The sequence below is a fragment of the Oryctolagus cuniculus genome, chromosome 3 (assembly GCF_051225735.1).
Source record: "Oryctolagus cuniculus isolate XC-2025 breed Fujian yellow rabbit chromosome 3, ASM5122573v1, whole genome shotgun sequence".
In the NCBI taxonomy this organism is placed as follows: Eukaryota; Metazoa; Chordata; class Mammalia; order Lagomorpha; family Leporidae; genus Oryctolagus; species Oryctolagus cuniculus.
Window position 1 is genome coordinate 182,679,444 of NC_142869.1, and position 19,587 is coordinate 182,699,030.

At 50.3% G+C, this 19,587-nt stretch overlaps 1 protein-coding gene and 1 long non-coding RNA gene across 9 annotated transcripts in view; one reads left to right on the forward strand and one right to left on the reverse strand.

The window, feature by feature from the left end:
* Positions 1-234: 234 nt before the first annotated feature.
* Positions 235-15,172, reverse strand: LOC138849094 (uncharacterized). 5 transcript variants are annotated; one of them, XR_016231142.1, is made up of 4 exons: positions 14,952-15,172; positions 12,916-13,028; positions 2,284-2,410; positions 235-666 (listed from the first exon to the last, which is right to left on the reverse strand). It is a non-coding gene; the product is annotated as an uncharacterized LOC138849094 (long non-coding RNA). The 5 variants fall into 5 exon arrangements; XR_016231140.1 differs by lacking the exon at positions 2,284-2,410; XR_016231141.1 differs by lacking the exon at positions 2,284-2,410 and having other exon boundaries at positions 14,585-15,172.
* Positions 15,173-15,485: 313 nt separating this feature from the next.
* BRAF (B-Raf proto-oncogene, serine/threonine kinase) overlaps positions 15,486-19,587 on the forward strand; it is a 217,744-nt gene continuing 213,642 nt past the window's right edge. For 2 of the 4 annotated variants that reach the window (XR_016231135.1, XM_089328681.1), the window contains exon 1: positions 15,486-15,812. Coding sequence is in view for 2 of the 4 variants with exons in the window: in XM_089328681.1 (XP_089184807.1) it covers positions 15,693-15,812 (120 nt within the window). In the remaining 2 variants the exon portion in view is untranslated. The remainder of the gene's footprint in view (positions 15,813-19,587) is intronic. The other 2 variants (XM_089328679.1, XM_051835106.3) reach the window with 1 other exon arrangement.

Sequence of the window (19,587 nt, forward strand, 5' to 3'; positions counted from 1 at the left end):
GTGAGGAAGATGTTAACATACATCTCTGCGTATGTGTGCATGTGTAGGTCTGAATAATTAGGATGTCTGCCTCTCAAAGCAATTATATTACTTTAATATATAAACTGTCATTGACATATATACTAGAAAGTTAAATCAGATGTATTTATAAAAATGTTGAATCAACATTAGGTTTAAATAATCTAATATCAAGTTATTAAAATAAAAAAAGGGAAGGGAAGCAATTATGACACATGCTACAACCAAACCTTTAGACGCAGTAGCAACAAATATGGCTAAACAAATATCAAAGTAAAAAAATAAGTTTTTATTATTTTAATTCTATTTCTTTTTTTTAAAGATTTATTTATTCATTTGAAAGTCAGAGTTACACAGAGAGAGAAGGAGAGGCATATTCTGCTGCTCTCCTGACCATGGCAGAGACCTGGATCAGAAGTGAAGCAGCTGGGACTTGAACTGGCGCCCTTATGGGATGCTGGTGCTGCAGGCGGAGGCGTAACCTACTACACCACAGCACTGGTCCCTGTACCACAGTCTTGACAGGGCCCAGTCTTCTTTATTCCACTCCCTGCTCGATGTCTATTGAACACGTCATCAATACCGCAGAGTTGGCAAATTCAAACTAAGCTCCACGATGCCCACTGTTTGCTTCAACAGCTGATCAACCTGCAATTTTAAAAAATGTCAATTGTGGCACCACCCCTTGACTTTCTTATTTAAAAGTAAATACTAATTTTATGCCTTATTCTCCATTGCAGAGCTAACTAAAATCTTTGAGTTTATCCCTGCAATCATTTTTAATAATTGAGTTCAGCCACTTTATGGAGTTTCACAACAACAGATTGGTAAATGTGTATCTCTTAACCCTTACATCTTTTTGACATTAGGAGGAGGAGGAGGAGGAGGAGGAGGAGGAAAAGGAGGAGGAGGAGGAGGAGGAGGAGAAGGAGGAGGAGAAGGAGGAGGAGGAGGAGGAGGAAAAGGAGGAGGAGGAGGAGGAGAAGGAGGAGGAGGAGGAGGAGGAAAAGGAGGAGGAGGAGGAGGAGAAGGAGGAGGAGGAGGAGGAGGAAAAGGAGGAGGAGGAGGAGGAGAAGGAGGAGGAGGAGGAGGAGGAAAAGGAGGAGGAGGAGGAGGAGAAGGAGGAGGAGGAGGAGGAGGAGGAGGAGGAGGAGAAGGAGGAGGAGGAGGAGGAGGAGGAGGAGAAGGAGGAGGAGAAGGAGAAGGAGGAAGAGGAGGAAGAGGAAGAGGAAGAAGAAGAAGTCCCAAGTGCTTGGGCCCCTGCACCCACGTGGGAGACCCAGAGGAAGCTCCTGGCTCCTGGCTTCAAATCTGGCTGTTGCGGCCTTTTGGGGAGTGAACCAGTGGATAGAAGACTTTTCCCTCTGTCTCTCCCTCTCTCTATCTGTAACTCTACATAACTACCTCTCAAATATATAAAATCTTTAAAAAAAAAAGACTGTGCTACAGATTTAAGACACTGTAAATGAAACCAATTATATGAGTAAGAGGACAGAAGGAGTTCTGCAAAGATCTGGGTATCTGTATCCCTCCAAAATTCATATACTGAAGTGTGATCCCTAAAGTGATGACATTCGGAGATGGGGCCTTTGAGAGAGGGTCCTCATGAACAGGATCAGTGCCTGCATGGAAAGGGATCCCAGTCACAACTTCTTCGTGCCATGTGAGGATACAGTGAGGACACAGCAGTCTGCAACCCAGAAAACGGCCTTCACCGGAACACAATCACGCTGCAAGTATGGCCTTGAACCCCAGGCTCCAGAACTGTATGAAACAATTCTGCTGTTGATAAGCCACACAGTCTGTGGCACTTTGCTACAGCAGCTGAATTAAGACAAGTTTTCTAAGAAAAGAAATAAGCAAAGGATGGTCCTGGGTTACACTAGTATTTAAATTAAAAATGGTGAAAAATTATCCTAAAAAGGAAACAAGGAAAACTGACTTTATCATATTATTATTATTACATATTTTATTTGAAAGGCAAAGCGAGAGAGAACACACCGGCAAGTGAGCAATCTTACATCCACTCGTTCACTCCCGAAATGCCCGCTGAAGCCAGGAGCCTGGCACTCCATCCAGTCTGCCCCATGGGTGGCAGAAACCCGACTACTTGAGCCATCATCCGCTGCCTCTCAGGGTGCAAGCCAGCAGGAAGCTGGACCTGAAAACAGAGCCAGGACCTGAGCCCAGGCACACTGATATGTGATGCGGGCAACCCAAGCAGCGTCTAAATTACCCTGCCAAATGCCCACACTGAGAACTGACCTTTAAGAATGGAACCAGGAAGGCCCAGCGCCGTGGCACAGTAGGTTAATCCTCTGCTTGCAGCGCTGGCATCTCATATGGGCACTGGTTCTAGTCCTGGCTGCTCCTCTTCCAATCCAGCTCTCTGCTGTGGGGAGCAACTCGGACTAGACTGTTACTCGAATTAAGACTTATTCTATGCATCTGCTCTCCCACAATATGGCGCTGGGAGAGGAGGAAACAGCTTCTACACAGCTGCCTCCAGTTCAACCAATAAACTATAGGACCTGCTCCTGATTGGAGGAGAGCAGCGTACTCGGCGTGTGGGTAGCAGAGTTGGGATTGGTGGAAGAGGACTATAAAGGAGGAGAGAGACAACATGCACCAGGAACATCTATCTGAAGGAACACCTGAGCAGCCCCCGAGAGAGCCGGCCGGCGGTGTGCCACTCCCCCGCGGAAGTGGGGAAAGTGGCAGGGGGAACCGCCCTTCCACGGAGGTGGAAGGACGGTAGCCAACCCGGGAAGAACCAGCAGCAAACCCGGGGAGGGCCGAGCAGACAAAAGAACAGCGCAGGGTCCTGTGTCGTTCCTCCGTGAAGAGGGGGAGCGACATAATGGTGCCGTGACTCGGATAGGAAGCCTAGGCAGGGTTTAGTGTCGTTCCTCCACGAAGAGGGGGAGCGACACTCTACTATGGCCTGCGAAAGCAGTAGAAGATGGCCCAAGTCCTTGCGCCCCTGCACCCATGTGGGAGACCTGGAGGAAGCTCCTGGCTCCTGGCTTCAGATCAGCACAGCTCATTTTGGGGGTGAACCAACAGACAGAAGACCTTTATCTCTGTCTCTCCCCTCACTCTCTATAACTCTGTCTCTCAAATAAATAAAATCTTTTAAAAAAGAGACTAGAACCAGGAGTGTGTAGGTCTATGAAAACTAAGACAAGTGATATTGTTGAGAAAAGGGAACAGACAACAATAGCAAATGCACAGAGAGGAGAACCCTTCCTACTGTGAGGTGGGAAAGGACGGTGAGCATGAACAAAAACGATACAAGGCTGCAGTTGGGGAGCTGGAAGCCGGAGTGCTCACATCTTCACGCTCCTGCTTATCCCGTGAAATGGGAAGCACAGTCTTACAGAAATGTTTGCGTACCCAGGGATCTAAGGCAAAATCTAAAATCAGCAACAGAGACGTGAGCCACAAAAGGCAGGAGTAGAAGCTCCGATGTCTATTATAAAAGTGGGAACCAAGAGATTTGCTCTTGACTACTCGAAGCTCTTTCACAGCAATAATAAGTGTTAGAACAAATGAACAGAATCTAATACTCTTATTACTGTTTGGGTTATATAAATCTTAGCACGATGTCTGACACAAAGCAGGTACACAATAAATATCTGATGACAATGAATAAATGAAGAAATGGAATCAGGGATATTGTAACACTATCCCAACAAAATACAAGGACAGGTTTTGCTGCAAAAGTGATAATAAAAAAATGTGTATTCCAAACACACACTTAGAATGATATACCAACATTTAACATATGGGAAGATTCCTACTTGATAAGTGGAGATACGTTACAGGGTCTTATTAAAACCTGAGTGGAACCGAGCAAAAATTTTGTCTTAAGCACTTTCATTGTCTATTAATCATGATGCAGAATGATTTAATCCCAAAGTAGCCAAAAATACAAAGTGGTATCAAAATGGACTTAAAGGAGATAATATAAGAAAAAGGTAATATACTGTAACAGTAATAGTAATAGATGACTAAAAAGTTGTTGATCGTATGAGGGAAACATTCTTTTAGAAAAAAACATTTTATTGCCAAATGTATATATTATTTCTTTAAAGATTTATTTATTTATTTATTTGAAAGGCAGAGGGAGAGAGAGAGATTTCCATCCACTGGTTCACCCCCCAAATGGCTACAATGGCCACGGCTGGGCAAGGCCAAGGCCAGGAGCCTGGTACTCCATCTGGATCTCCCATGTGGGCGTCAGGGGCCCAAGTTCCTGGCAGTCTGTGCAGCTGTCACAGGAGCATTAGCAGGGAGCTGGATTGGAAGTGGGGCAGCTGGGACTCATACAGGGGGCTGGCGTTGCAGGTGGTGGCCTAGCCCGCTTTGCTACAAGCCCATTCCATGTGTTATTCTTTTTATTTATTTGAAAGGCAGAGTTACAGAGAGAGGGAGGAGGGAGCGGGAGAGGGAGGGAGAGGGAGCGGGAGAGGGAGAGGGAGAACCCAGAGCTTCTTCTGGGTCTCCCACATGGCACGGGAGCCCAAGGACTTGAGCCTTCTGCTGCTGCTTTAGCAGGTGCATTAGCAGGGAGCTGGATAGGAAATGGATCACCTGGGTCTTGAACCAGTGCCCATATGGGATGCCCGCATCCCAGGCAGAGGCTTAACCTGCTATGCCACAATGCTGGCCCTGTATTATTCTTTTTTTTGTTTGTTTGTTAAAAAAGATTTATTTACTTATTTGAAAGTCAGTTACACAGGGGAGAGGTGGGGGGGGGGTCCTCCATCCACCGGTTCACTCCCCAATTGGAGTGAGCTGGGCTGATCTGAAACCAGGAGCCAGGAGCCTCCTCCAGGTCTCCCACGCGGTTGCAGGGGCCCAAGTACTTGGGCCACCTTCTACTGCTTTCCTGGGCCACGCAGAGCGCTGGATCGGAAGTGGAGCAGCCAGGTCTCGAACTGGTGCCCATATGGGATGCCAGCACTTCAGGCCAGGGCATTAACCCACTGCGCCACAGCACCGGCCCCAGACTCCTGTATTATTCTTATAAAAGAAATATATTTTCTGTTTTAAAACTCAAAAATGGGCCGGCGCCGCGGCTCACTAGGCTAATCCTCCGCCTGCGGCGCCATAACCCACGGTTCTAGTCTTGGCTGGGGTGCCGGATTCTGTTCCGGTTGCCCCTCTTCCACGCCAGCTCTCTGCTGTGGCCTGGGAGGGCAGTGGAGGATGGCCCAAGTGCTTGGGCCCTGCACCCGCATGGGAGACCAGGAGAAAGCACCTGGCTCCTGGCTTCAGATCAGTGCAGCGCCATCTGTGGCGGCCATTTGGGGGGTGAACCAATGGAGGGAAGACCTTTCTCTCTCACTGTCTAAGTCTGCCTGTCAAAAAAAAAAAAAAAACTTTCAAAAATGAAAGTTAAAAAATTGTATTACAAACAATTGCTAAAAGCCTTCTTCTGAATTCTCTAATTCTTTTTTTTTTTTTTTTTTTTTTTTTTTTTTTGACAGGCAGAGTGGACAGTGAGAGAGAGAGAGACAGAGAGAAAGGGCTTCCTTTTGCCGTTGGTTCACCCTCCAATGGCCGCCGCGGCCGGCGCACTGCGGCCGGCGCACCGCGCTGATCCGATGGCAGGAGCCAGGAGCCAGGTGCTTTTCCTGGTCTCCCATGGGGTGCAGGGCCCAAGCACCTGGGCCATCCTCCACTGCACTCCCTGGCCACAGCAGAGGGCTGGCCTGGAAGAGGGGCAACCGGGACAGAATCCGGCGCCCCAACCGGGACTAGAACCCGGTGTGCCGGCGCCGCTAGGCGGAGGATTAGCCTAGTGAGCCGCGGCGCCGGCCTGAATTCTCTAATTCTTAATATTTGTCACTTTTTCCTTCTCTATCTCCACTTTTTAAGAAATGGCATGTTAAGCCACCATCTGCAACTCTAGCATCCCACATGGGTGCCAGTTCAAGTCCTAGCTGTTCCACTTCTGATCCAGCTCCCTGCTAATGCACCTAGAGGAGTAGCAGAAGATGTCCCAAGTACGTGGGCCCCTGCACACACGTGGGAGACCTGGATGAAGCTCCTGGTTTGTGGCTTCAGCCTACTCCAGCCTGGGCCATTGCAGCCATCTGGGGAGTGAACCGCAGATGGAAGATCTCTCTCTCTCTTTCTCTGTCGCTCCCTCTCTTTGTAACATTTGAAATAAATAAATCTGTAAAAAAATTTAAAAGAACCATTTTAAAGTAATTTGAAGACATTTCACCCCTAAACACTTCAGTATGTCTCATAAAAAACAAGGATACTGGCTGGTGCCGCAGCTCACTAGGCTAATCCTCTGCCTGCGGCACCGGCACACCGGGTTCTAGTCCCGGTCGGGGCACTGGATTCTGTCCCGGTTGCCCCTCTAACAGGCCAGCTCTCTGCTGTGGCCAGGGAGTGCAGTGGAGGATGGCCCAAGTGCTTGGGCCCTGCACCCCATGGGAGACCAGGAGGAGGCACCTGGCTTCTGGCTTCAGATTGGCGCAGCAAATCAGCTGTAGCAGCCTTTGGGGGGTGAACCAACAGAAGAAAGACCTTTCTCTCTGTCTCTCTCACTAACTTTGCCTGTCAAAACAAAACAAAACAAAAAAAAAATCAAGGATACTAACAACAATTAAATTAGCATTAACTCATAATTATCACTTGATACATGGCCCACACTTAATTTTCCCAATAGCCCCAAAATGTCTATTTTTTAGCATTAACTCATAATTATCACTTATCATGGCCCACACTTATTTTTCCCAATAGCCCCAAAATGTCTATTTTCTCATCCAGGATTGTTGTGTCTCACACAATGTAGTTGGTTCTCACACTCTTCAATCACTTTTAATACAGAACAAACCCTTCTCTGGATGTTTCTGGTTTTCAAGAGATTGAGCTTTTGAAGAATTAGATTCATTTGCTCTGTAGAATACCTGTACTCTGGATTTGACTGGTTCCTTGACATTACATTCATGTGACAGACTTCTTGGCCCAAACACCACATGTTGATGCACTGCATGAAGATTTACATGACATCAAATTGTACCCCAGTGGTCATGCTAAGTCTGACAGCTTGCTGAATGTGGTGACTGCGATATTTCCCGTGTAAAGCTGCATTTATGCCTTTACAATTAATAAGAGGTCTGTGTTATGGCATTATGAAACCATGAGACTATCCTGTTCCCAACAGCACTTTACCCAATAATAGTTTCAGCAACTATTACTGATGATCCTGACTTGCAGAAATTATTACAGTAGTGGTTGCAAAATGGTGCTCTTTCTCAGTCCATCATTCCTTTATAAATTAACTAGCACTATTCTCTGAAAACAAGTCTTACTTCCACCTCTCTCTTTCAATACCTCTCTTTCATCACTATGAACTTACGGATTTTGAAAAAGTAATAAATTGTAATCCATTACTGTCATTATTTCTTATCTTCCAATTGTCCCACACTGTACCAGTGGGGATTTTATAGCTGGTTTCTTTTGACATGACCTAGTAGTCTTTTCACAATGCCCTTGTTCTTAAGTATGCCAGGGTTCATTCCATACAACCTCAATTCATATACACATCTTTTTCCCAAGATCTGGAACCCGCCACTTTTCAAAGGAAGTCCTGGTTATGTTTAGTGAAGAAAGGCATTTCAAAATCAAGATCCAAACACTACATACACTTACTATCACTCCTAAGCCCTCTTTCACTAGACCGAGTTAAGAATATATGAATACATACACAAATATACAAATATATGTGCATACACACATATGTATTTAAAAGTTTAATTATTTTTTTTTGACAGATAGAGTTAGACAGTGAGAGAGAAAGAGAGAGAGAAGTCTTCCTTCCGTTGTTTCACCCCCCAAATAGCCACCACTGCTGGTGCCACGCCGATCCAAAGCCAGGAGCCAGGTGTTTCCTTCTGGTCTCCCATGCGGATGCAGGGCCCAAGCACTTGGGCCATCCTCCACTGCCTTCCTGAGCCACAGCAGAAAGCTTGACTGGAAGAGGAGCAACCGGGACTAGAACCCGGCGCCCATAAGGGATGCCAGCGCCGCAGGCAGAGGATTAACCAAGTGAGCCATGGCGCCGGCCCCTAAAAGTTTAATTCTACATCAACTTCAAACTTGGTGTCACAGGATTCTCCTACTTCCCTTGTTCTGTATTTGTCTCTTACTTTCTCCATAGTAAGAACCATGATTCGTAACATCAAATATGTACTAATTAGCTCTATTTCAAAATAAATACCAAATTGTTTCCAATTACTAAACCAATACCACACCATCTAGGGCTGGTGTTGTGCTGTCGTGAGTAAAACCACCACCTGTGACATCAGCATCCCATATATGCACCTCCCAGCAGCTCCGCTTCCATTCTAACTCCCTGCTAATGGCCTGGGAAAGGAAGCGGAGGATGGCACACGTACTTGGTCCCCAGCCACCCACGTGGGAGACCCAGATGAAGCTCCTGGCTCCTGGCTTTGGCCTGGCCCAGGACCAGCAGTTGCGGCCGTCTGAAGAGTGAACCAGCAAATATAAGATCTTTCTGTCTCTTCCTGTCTCTCTGTAATGCTGACTTCAAATAAATAAATACATCTTTTTAACAATAATAGCATACCTTCTAAATAAAGTTAAAAATTCATTTGTCATTTATTCTGTCATCAGAATATATTCATCAATATTCAGTCAGAAGCACTAGGAAATGTAAATAATAAGGAATTTACTACAGGGATTGGATCTTATGCAGTTGTGGAACTGGTTAAACAGATTTTGTGAGTTGGTATTTTTGTGTCTGCTGCTGAACTCAAAATTCTGAGAGCAGATAGTCAGGAAGGGAAGACGGTGGCCACGCAGAAGAACCAAGCCTGAAGAGAACATGTGCGAGGCTGAGCCGAAGTCCGGGGGAGGCAGAAACCGTGCCGCCTCCCGCCCCTGCACTCTCCTCCCGGCTTCAGGAGGGAGGAACCTGCAGAAGCTGGCACCTGTCACCACAGTTAGACGTGCGCCCCATCAGCACGGCAAGTTCTCAGTCAGTTCTGAGCCCTTTAAGTCACCCTCACCACCAAGCACACTTCTTCCAGCCTTAGTGAAGACAGCTTGCTCTGGCTCCTCCCAAAGGATGGTCTAGAAGGGAGACCCATAGTAGTATGTGGTGTATGCGTATCCCATGTATATAAATAGATACAAATGAGACAGACACACAGAGAGACAGAGACAGGAAAAGACAGAGATCTCCCATGTGCTGACCCACTTCCCAAATGCCCACAACGTCCTGGGCCAGCGTGCATTTCATACCTACAACTTTAGGAATGTAGTGATTCTTCTACCATACCCGCCCTCCCACTCAAACTCCCACCCCTCCTTCTCCTCCTTCTCCCATTCCCAGTCCCATTCTCCACTAGAATTCATTTTCAATTAACTCATAAAGAATATTGCTGGCACAGTAAGCTAAGCCTCTCCCTGCAGCGCCAGCATCCCATATGGGCACTGGTTCAAGTCCCAGCTGCTCCTCTTCCAATCCAATTCTCTGCTATGGGCCTGGAAAATCAGTGGAAGATGGCCCAAATGCTTGGGCCCATGCACTCACATTGGAGACAAGGAAGAAGCTACTGGTTCTGGCTTCAGATTGGCCCAGTTCCACATGTTGCAGCTATTTGGGGAGTGAACCAGAGGATGCAAGACTTTTATCTCTGTTTCTCCCTTTCTCTGCAACTTTACCTCTCAAATAAATCTTAAGGAAAAAAAAAAAAAGGCTGGCACTGTGGTGTAGTGGGTGAAGTTACCGCCTGCAGTGCCAGCATCCCATATGGGCACCAGTTCTAGTCCTGACTGCGCCACTTCCGATCCAGCTCTCTGCTATAGCCTGGGAAAGCAGTGGAAGATGGCCCAAGTCCTTGGGTCCCTGCACCTGAATGGGAGACCTGGAAGAAACTCCTGGCTCCTGGCTTCGGATAGGCACAGCTCCAGCCATTGTGGCCATCTGGGGAGTGAGCCAGCAGATGGAAGACCTTCTCTCTCTCTCTCTGTCTCTCTCTCCCTCCCACCCCGATCCGAAGCCAGGAGCCAGGAGCTTCTTCCAGGTCTCCCACGTGGGTTCAGGGGCCCAAGAACTTGAGTCATCTTCTACTGCTTTCCCAGGCCATAGCTGAGAGCTGGATCATAAGTGGAGCAGCTGGGACTCGACCTGGCACCCATATGGGATGCCGGCACTGCAGATGGCAGCTCTACCCACTATGCCACAGTGCTAGCCCCAGAAGTACACTTTATTTTAAAAACCAAACAAGATTTTTGTTTTTTAACTGTGATTTCAAAGGTTCCAATAATGAAATGGGGCTGCTTTTATGATCCCTGATTGTACTCACAGAAGTAGAGTTACTAGGTTACAGCAATTAGAATATTCTTTGTCAGTTGGATCAAATCTGGAATAGTGTTTAATTCGTGAAATGAGATTTTCAAGAGGAAAACTGAAGGGTATGCAGGAGAGAAAATGCTTTAAGGAGGAGAACTGAAGGAAACAGAATTCCTTTCAAATATTTGAAAGCAATTATATAAGAAAGAAATCTACTTTGTGTTCTTCCAAAAGGCAAAACTTAGAACAGAATACAGATGTCACAAAGAGCAGAATTTACTTCTACTTTAGAAGCAAACAGCTAAGGTGTCAGTGAGGCCCCGGTCACTGAAGTATTCGGACAGAATCTGAATCCCACGGAGGGGGTCCACGTGGCCCTCAGTGGGGAAGCTGTGATGAAGCAATTCCATCTGTTATGTATACCCAAATAACTTCTTTTTTTAAGTTCTTTTAATTTATTTATTTTCATTTTATTTGAAAGGAGACAGACAGAGGAAGATCTTCCATATGCTGGTTTTTTTTTAAAGGCTTATTTATTTATTTATTTATTTGAAGGGCAGAATTACAGAGGGGCAGAGGTGGCGGGGCCGGGGGGGGGGGGGGTCTTCCACCTGCTGATTCACACCCTAAATGGCTGCAATGGCTGAAGCCATGCCTATCAGAAGCCAGGAACAAAGAGCTTCTTCCAGGTCTCCTATGCAGGTGCAGGGGCCCAAGGACCTGGGCCATCTTCTACTGCTTTCCCAGGCCAGAGCAGAGAGCCGGATTGGAAGTGGAGCAGCCAGGACTAGAACTGGTGCCCATATAGGACGCTGGCACCGCTGGTGGAGGTTTTACCTGCTATCCCACAACGCCAGCCCCCTATTTGCTGTTTCACTCTCCCAAAGCCTGCAGACTTGGGGCTGGCTCAGGTTGGAGCTAGGAGCTTAGAACTCAATATGGGTTTCGCACATGAGTGGCAAGAACCCAAGCACTTCCCAGGATGTGCCTTAGCAGGAAGCTGACACTGGAAGTGGAGCTGAGACTTGAACCCAGGCACTCTGATAGAGGAAGTGGGAGTCTCAAGTGGAATCAGCCACTGTGACAAACACCCATCCCCTGTCCCCAAGAAACTTCTGATAGTAGCCCTCTATTAAACAATACAGAATGTGTCACACATAATGATGACCTTGATTCATAATGAAAATATTAAACTGTGATTAGTTACACAAAATGAAGCCACTTGCAACTCCAGAAGCTTCTTAAGGCTGCTTGATTGTTTTCTAGTAGCTGACCTAATTATTAGTTTGGGATCAGACCCGGCTGGGTAAGTCTGGATGTCTGATGGCAGTATCTAGTGTCTATCAGGATTCTAGGCAGAAATGCTCATCTTCAGAGAAGAAAGGGTGGGCTCTCAACAGTGTCTCAACCATCAGGTGCAGCGACAGTTCCGAGCAGTGCTTCTTGGCTGGTTTTGTTTTCCAGCTTCCTGAGGCTGCACAAATGCTTAGGGGAAAGGAGGCATGTGAGCGAAACCTCAAACAACTGTGTGGACTAAAACGTCTGTAAGACTTTAGAACGCAAGGGAGTGCCACTTTGGTAACCATATGGCACACCACGGCACAAAAGGGCAGTGCTTTGTTTCTGCTCTGAACACAAACTGGCTTGGTTCATCACAGGCCCCAGGAGCACTTTTTTGCGTAGAGGGTTTCAACACATCAACATGGCCCATGGCAGCATTGGGATTTGGGAGAGTCAAAAAGGGGACAGGCTGTGTTCAGCGGCAAAAGACCTGTCTAGTTTTGCATAAAGCAGCGGTCTCAGAAGCTGAAAAAGGAAAGCAAGGTCTTGTTCATGAGCATACTGGGATCCTGCCTGGTGATTCCAGCAGCCGGGGGAGATAACTTGATTGGATATGCAATCCAATCCCCATGTGGGGAAGGTAAGGGTGGGTCCTGTAGGCAGACTGTTATTCTACACATGACCTATGGTGGCTTTACAACCCGTTAAGTTCTTTGACACCTTCTTCCGGTGACAGGTGGTATCTACAGCCCCTCTCCCTGATCTGAGCTAGACGTAGTGACTGGTATCTGTTTTCAGTAGAATGCAGCAGCAATCCTGCTGTGTGACTTTGGAGGCTACATCATGCAATGCAGCGCGGCTTTTACCTTGCTTACAGGAACACCAGCACTTGAAGCTCTGAGCTGCCTTACGAGGAGTCTACCCGGAGGCAGCCATACTAGGAGGAAGCTCAGGTCACACGCAGAGAGTATGTTTAGACATCCTGGCTTCATCACTAGTCACGTCAGTACATACGCCTCCTGAGGATTCCAGTCCCTCACCATGGAGCTACCCCCAGGCACTGGGTCTTCTCAGCTGCGACCCCAGACACTATGGAAGCCATCTTCCCTACGCTTGTCTGCAATCTGGCGGAGAAAGTAATTTCATACTTTGCAAAGGACAAAATTACAATGTTGATCCTACAATGATACAATTACATAGACTGGATTGGCATTCTTATTACCCTATTTCATGGATTAAGGAACAAAGAACAAATAGGGATTGGAGTTTACCTGCTTTAAGTAGATGACATAGTCAGGAGGTGGCATGCTGACACTAAAACCTCCATCTTTGGACTCCCAAGGTTATGCTTTCTCATCTGGATACTGTGGGACTTTAGAACGGCCTGAGGAAATCAAATAGGATATATACAGGATTTAAACACAAGGTAGGAAAATGCTGACTAAGTGGAGCTACCAAGAATCAATATTAACTGAAGGAGATAGCCACCCTATGGAGAACTATATAAGATACAACTGATCTACAGGTTGATGCTAATAAAAAAGGCCATAATTTAAAATGAAGTCAATGAGAGAAAAAATCTTGGAACTTTCAGTGTTTTAAGGAAGTGTTAAGATGACATTTGAAGGGGCTAAAAACTGAACTAGGACAAGGAGTAATAAGACCCCTGCAGCGGTGTTTCTGGTCGAATCAAGGGGAGAAGGTGCCGAGCCCGGCTGATGGTGCTCCCCAGTCTGCTTAGGTAGGGGGGGTGCTTCCGCCTCTGTACGAGGGTCTCATCCTACAGATCTGTGTCTGGGTGCTCCCCAGTCTGCTTAGGGCAGTCCTAGGTGGGGGGGTGCTTCTGCCTCTGTACGAGGGTCTCATCCTGCCGATCTGTGTCTGGGTGCTCCCCAGTCTGCTTTGGGCAGTCCTAGGTGTGTGGGGGGTGCTTCTGCCTCTGTAAGAGGGTCTCATCCTGCCGATCTGTGTCTGGGTGCTCCCCAGTCTACTTAGGGCAGTCCTAGGCAGGGAGGGGTGCTTCTGCCTCTATACGAGGGTCTCAGCCTGCCAATCTGTGTCTGGGTGCTCCCCAGTCTGCTCAGGGCAGTCCTAGGTGGGGGGGTGCTTCTGCCTCTGTAAGAGGGTCTCATCCTGCCGATCTGTGTCTGGGTGCTCCCCAGTCTGCTCAGGGCAGTCCTAGGTGGGGGGGTGCTTCTGCCTCTGTAAGAGGGTCTCATCCTGCCGATCTGTGTCTGGGTGCTCCCCAGTCTGCTCAGGGCAGTCCTAGGTAGGGGGGTGCTTCTGCCTCTGTAAGAGGGTCTCATCCTGCCGATCTGTGTCTGGGTGCTCCCCAGTCTACTTAGGGCAGTCCTAGGTTGGGGGGGGGGATGCTTCGGCCTCTGTAAGGAGGGTCTCACCCTGCCGATCTGTGTCTGGGTGCTCCCCAGTCTGCTTAGGACAGTCCTAGGTGGGGGGGGTGCTTCGGCCTCTGTACGAGGGTCTCATCCTGCCGATCTGTGTCTGGGTGCTCCCCAGTCTGCTCAGGGCAGTCCTAGGTGGGGGGGGGGTGCTTCTGCCTCTGTAAGAGGGTCTCATCCTGCCGATCTGTGTCTGGTGCTCCCCAGTCTGCTCAGGGCAGTCCTAGGTGGGGGGGGGGTGCTTCGGCCTCTGTACGAGGGTCTCAGCCTGCCGATCTGTCTGGGTGCTCCCCAGTCTGCTCAGGGCAGTCCTAGGAGCAGGGGTGCTTCGGCCGAGCATGCTCGGTAGCATCACCCCGGAGTGATGTCACCGCAGTTGCCAAGCCACCTTCCGAGTTACGTTCCGCTCCTTAGGAGCCTGTCCTACTGGAGGGAGCGCACAGTGAAGCGCACACGGCAGCCCGGCTCATCTGAGGGCTGCACTGTTCAACACGGGGGTGGTGGGGGATGCCAGCGCTGACCATCACGCAGCCTCACACACCTCTTCCCCGGGGAGTGAGCACCTGCCCCCGGCACTGGCGCCCCGTCCGCGCGCCGCCCTGCTAGGACTGCGTTATCCGTCGACTCGGCCCCACGGCGGTGAGGTCGCTGGGGACGTGCGCCGCTCAGGGTGAGTACCAACACGCAGGCCAGGTTCACGGCCTCCTCTTCAGGTTACTTCGCACAGCACCGGAGCCCGCAGCAGCTCCCGCCACGCTTCGCACTCCCGTTTTGCCCTCCATTAAAATGTCCCTCTGCGACCAGTCTCCCTTCCTTTTCAATAATTCACTTTGAGTACTGAATTGGGCTTCAGTCCATGCTCTCCTCAGAGAGAACTGAGCTTCTCCCCCAACTGTTTCCAAGCACACCTTGCACCACGCACGCTTCGGGACGTTCTGTTCACGCAGGGGACGAAGCCCGTAGAACATTCTGGAAGATTCTCCTCAGAACCAGGTCTCGCTCGGATGCTTCGGGGGTCTAGGGTGCCAGCGCTCGGAGAGTGCCCGCCGGCCGCGGCGTGAACGGGGCCGATCACTTCCGCGCTCGACGGGGAGGGCGAGGCGTTCCCACGGCCCCCGGAGCGCGCCCAGGCCGCGGCGTGAACGGGGCCGATCACTTCCGCGCTCGACGGGGAGGGCGAGGCGTTCCCACGGCCCCCGGAGCGCGCCCAGGCTGCTCCCGCCGCGCCGGGGCTCGGGCCGGCCGCCCTAACGGGGACACCCGCGGGCGGGCCTCTCCCGGAGCACCCGGGCGCCCGCGCCACCGCCACGGCCGGCCCGCGGGCGCGCCGCGCTGACGTCACGCGGCCCGGGTGACGTCACGGCCGTGACTCGCGCCTGACGCCGTTGCCGCGGCGACTCCCCGTCGGCTCCGCCCCCTGCCCCCGCCCTCCCGCCGGCGTCCTTCCCCCATCCCCTCAGGCTCGGCTGCGCCCGGGGCCGCAGGCCCGTCCCGGAGGTGGCCCCGGCGCCCGCCGCCCGCGCGCCGCCCCGGCCGCCCGGCCGCCCCTCCCCGCGCCCCCGGCGCCGCCGCCCCCGCCGCGCCCGCCCTCCGCCTCCCTGCCCCTCCCGCCCGGCCGCGGCCGCCCGGGCCCGGCGCTCGGTTATAAGATGGCGGCGCCGAGCGGCGGCGGCGGCGCGGAGCAGGGCCAGGCTCTGTTCAACGGGGACATGGAGTCCGAGGCCGGCGCCGGCGCCGCGGCCTCGGCGGACCCTGCCGTTCCGGAGGAGGTGAGTGCCGGCGCCAGCGCCGCGGCCCCGGCTCGCCGGCGGGGTTGCTCGGGGGGGAGCGCGCCCTCGGCCCCCTTGCGCGGGCTGGTGGGCATCGCGCCCGCGTCCCGGTCTCTCCGTCACGCCGCTCCTCGCTGCGTAGACACTCGGCGCGGCGCCGGGGGGCTTCCCTGGCCCCCGCCCGGGCCGAGCGCGCGGGACTCGGCCTGGGTCCGGGAAGGTCACGGCCGGCCGAGCGTCCAGCCCTGCGTCTGGGATGTCTCCGCGGGGCGTGTCTGGGGAGGGGGCGGCCTGGCGACCCCGGCCCGCGTGGCTGCGGGCTGCCGCCGCGCGCGGCCCCGGGGATGCTGGGGCGCACCCTTGTCGTCTCCCCGGCCGGCCCCTCTGCTGCCCCGCACCCCGTCCACTGTTCCGCTGGCTCGGCGACGTCTGTCCCGCTCCATGGAGCCCCTGGCCGGCGACCCCCGCGTCTGCCCGCGCGCGACCCCGGGGATGCACCCTAGTCTCCCCGGCCGGCCCCTCTGCTGCCCCGCACCCCGTCCACTGTTCCGCTGGCTCGGCGACGTCTGTCCTGCTCCATGGAGCCCCTGGCTTTGCTGTAGCCCCGGCCCGGCGACCCCCGCGTCTGCCCGCGCGCGGCCCCGGGGATGCACCTGCGGCGCCCGCAGCGCCCGCCCTGGCCCCCGCAGCCCCTCGGCCCGGCTCGCCGTGGCCGCCCGCCCTGGCCCCCGCAGCCCCTCGGCCCGGCTCGCCGTGGCCGCCCGCCCTGGCCCCCGCAGCCCCTCGGCCCGGCTCGCCGTGGCCGCCCGCCCTGGCCGACGCTCGGGGCTCTACTTCTGAGCGCCAACTGTCAAGATGCCGTCACGTGCCGCGTGGCCCCGCGGCGGGGCTTCCATTGTGCGCTCACGCGTCTCCCCGCGGCCCCTTTTTGATAGCTTTCATTGATCTCTTTGTGTCGCCCTCCTTTTCGTCCTGTTTTTCCCTTTAACTTTTTCGTTGGCCTCTGCTTCTCCCAGCCTGTTTTTGCATTGCTCGGCCCCTATTACCGTGTCAGATTATTTATTGACGTTTTGTTTCTCTGTGTAAAATCGCGTTTAGTGTTCGGTATTTTATTACGTAAACCAGTAGACTTTGTTACACTTTGCCAGTGCTGTGTGGTGTAATAACTGCTTTACAGTTCTTGACCAATGGGACTTATTCTGACGACTTTGTTCAGAGTTCTCTCCCTTTCCTCCTCCTTGAATCTTGTTTCCCCGAGTGAGGTCGCACCCTCTTCTCTGTGCAGTCTTTTTTCATGCTTATCGTCTTTGGACATTCATCCTGTATGCTTGCTCAGTAGGGTATCGGTTTGAATACAATATTCAGATTTATTTTTATTTACTTAGTAGGCAGAGACCATCCATCTGCTGGCTCCCTCCCCGAATGCCCCCAGTAACCATGGCTGGGCCAGGCTGAAGCCAGGAGCCAAGAACTCCGTCTGGGTCTCCTGTGTGGGTGGCAGGGACCTGCTGCCTCCTGCGGTCTGGGTTGGCAGGAATCAGAAACAGAGCTGGTGCTTGAACCCGGCACCCCAGCGTGGGAGTTGACCGCTGCACCAAATGCTGGCCCATTTCCACCTTCTTACACCGTCTCCAGCCGTGTCCCAAACGTGTTCTGTGCCCTCGGTGGGGCTGTTCTTACACGGACTCAGCCTCCCAGTTTGCATTTCTGCTGAGCTAGGTGTCCTCTGACATCTGTGCGTTTTCTCTGACTTCTTGGATCCCAAGGATAAAGCTCTTCCCTTCCACTTCCTAGTTTTCTTTGTCCCTTAGTGACATTCATTTGCCTGGTTCCCAGCTTTTGGTACTTAACTTGCTGAAGCTTCCTCTTCTACACACCTCCACATCCCTTCTTATTTATAAACAGCTTTGTTCTGTTGACATGGAAATTTATTTTTAGGATACATTGTTTTTAGTGGATAAATACCAGGGGTCACATCTGCTGTCTGTTTTCTCCAGGAACTGGCTATGTCTTTGTCTTAACCAGGCACAGGTGCCTCTGGGCTGTACTTTACAGTGAGTATGTGGTCTTGTTGGACTGTATCAATGTTTGAATTTCTGTAGAGTAGAAGAATGGCTAAATTAATGGATAGGGGTGATGAAATTATAATTTTCTCATTTTAACATTGTTTCCATTGAGAACTTTCCTTCATAGTTACTAGAACAGTTTGCAGCTCTACAGTGAAGGCTTTTGTCAAGTAAAATCCACCTTGCTATTTTATTTGAAAGGGCCAGAATATTTGGAGCTCCACTCCCTGAAATTCGGACTCAGTGGGTAAGAGCGAGGACCGTAGCTTTCTCTATTTGGTACGCTTCCTGGGCAGTTCTCAAGTACCAGTGCTTGGGAACCTCTAGAATAGATGACTTTATGTTTAAATTGCCGAAAATTGGCGAGTATATTCATGTATTCTGAAACTATAAGGATATCCTTCACTGATTTTATTTAGTTTAGAAGTGTTTCTCACTGTCTCCTCCACCCAGCTTTTAATGTTTAGTGATGAATAGTTGTTCCTCTATATTTTTGTGTAAGAGCTAATAATAAATATACTTGGCTGGGGGTGTTAAATAATTTTTTGAAAAGCATATCTTCATCTATCGATATTATGGTAATATAATAAATTCCAAGGAATAATTTTCAAGTTTTTATTAATTTAATGGAAACTGATATGTACTATGGTCTTTTAATTAAACTGTCTTCCTTATATGCACTTAAAGGGTTATCTTTTTTTTTAAAGATTTATTTTATTTATTTGAAAGAGTTACAGAGAGAGGGAGAAACAGAGAGAGAGAGTTCTTCCATCCACTGGTTCACTCCCCAGATGGCCGCAACGGCTGGAGCTGTGCCGATCAGGAGCCAGGAGCCAGGAGCTTCTTCTGGGTCTCCCACGCGGGTTCAGGGCCCAAGGACTTGGGCCATCTTCTTCTGCTTTCCCAGGCCATAGCAGAGAGCTGGATCGGAAGAGTAGCAGCCTGGACTAGAACCGGTGCCCATATGGGATGCTGGCACTTCAGGCCAGGGTATTAACCCGCAGTGCCACAGCACCAGCATCTTATAATTACCACGTACATAGAAAGGGATGAAATTTTTTTCTTGGGTGTAATGGCAATTCTATGCAATTCTTGTCATGCTTTTATCATCTTTACTTTGGAAATCCGTCCAGTTTGCTTGCTTTATTGAGTATCAGTTTGTTTACAATATTTGCTTTCTACACTTTAGACTTTCTAAAATTTAATTTTATTTATCTGAAAGAGAGACAGACAGTAAAACACAATAGTAGTTTTGTTTGAGAGGCAGAGAGAGAGAGAGAGAGAAGTCTCATTATCTGGTCTAGTTCCCAAATGTCTGCAATAACCTGGGCTGGGCCAGGTTGAAGCTGGGAGCTCAGTCCAGGTCTCCTGTGTGTGTGACAGGAACCCAATTATTTGAGCTGTCACTACCTGCCAGGGTCTGCCTCAACTAAAATCAGGAAGCTAATGAAATCAGAAGCCAGAGCTGGGACTTGAACCCAGTTACTCCAGTATGAGATAGGGATATCTTGACTGTGAAGCCAGATGCCCACCCAGAGTAAATTTTTTAAAAAGTTTCACAGAAGGAAATTTCAGCTGTACTAAAAAATTCTAATTATAGAGGGAAAGCATGTTCATTATTGAAAAATTAGGAAAATATAATTATACAAAGTAAAAATCTGTAATATTGCCACTGTTATTATTATATTTTAGTGTATCCCCTTTATTAG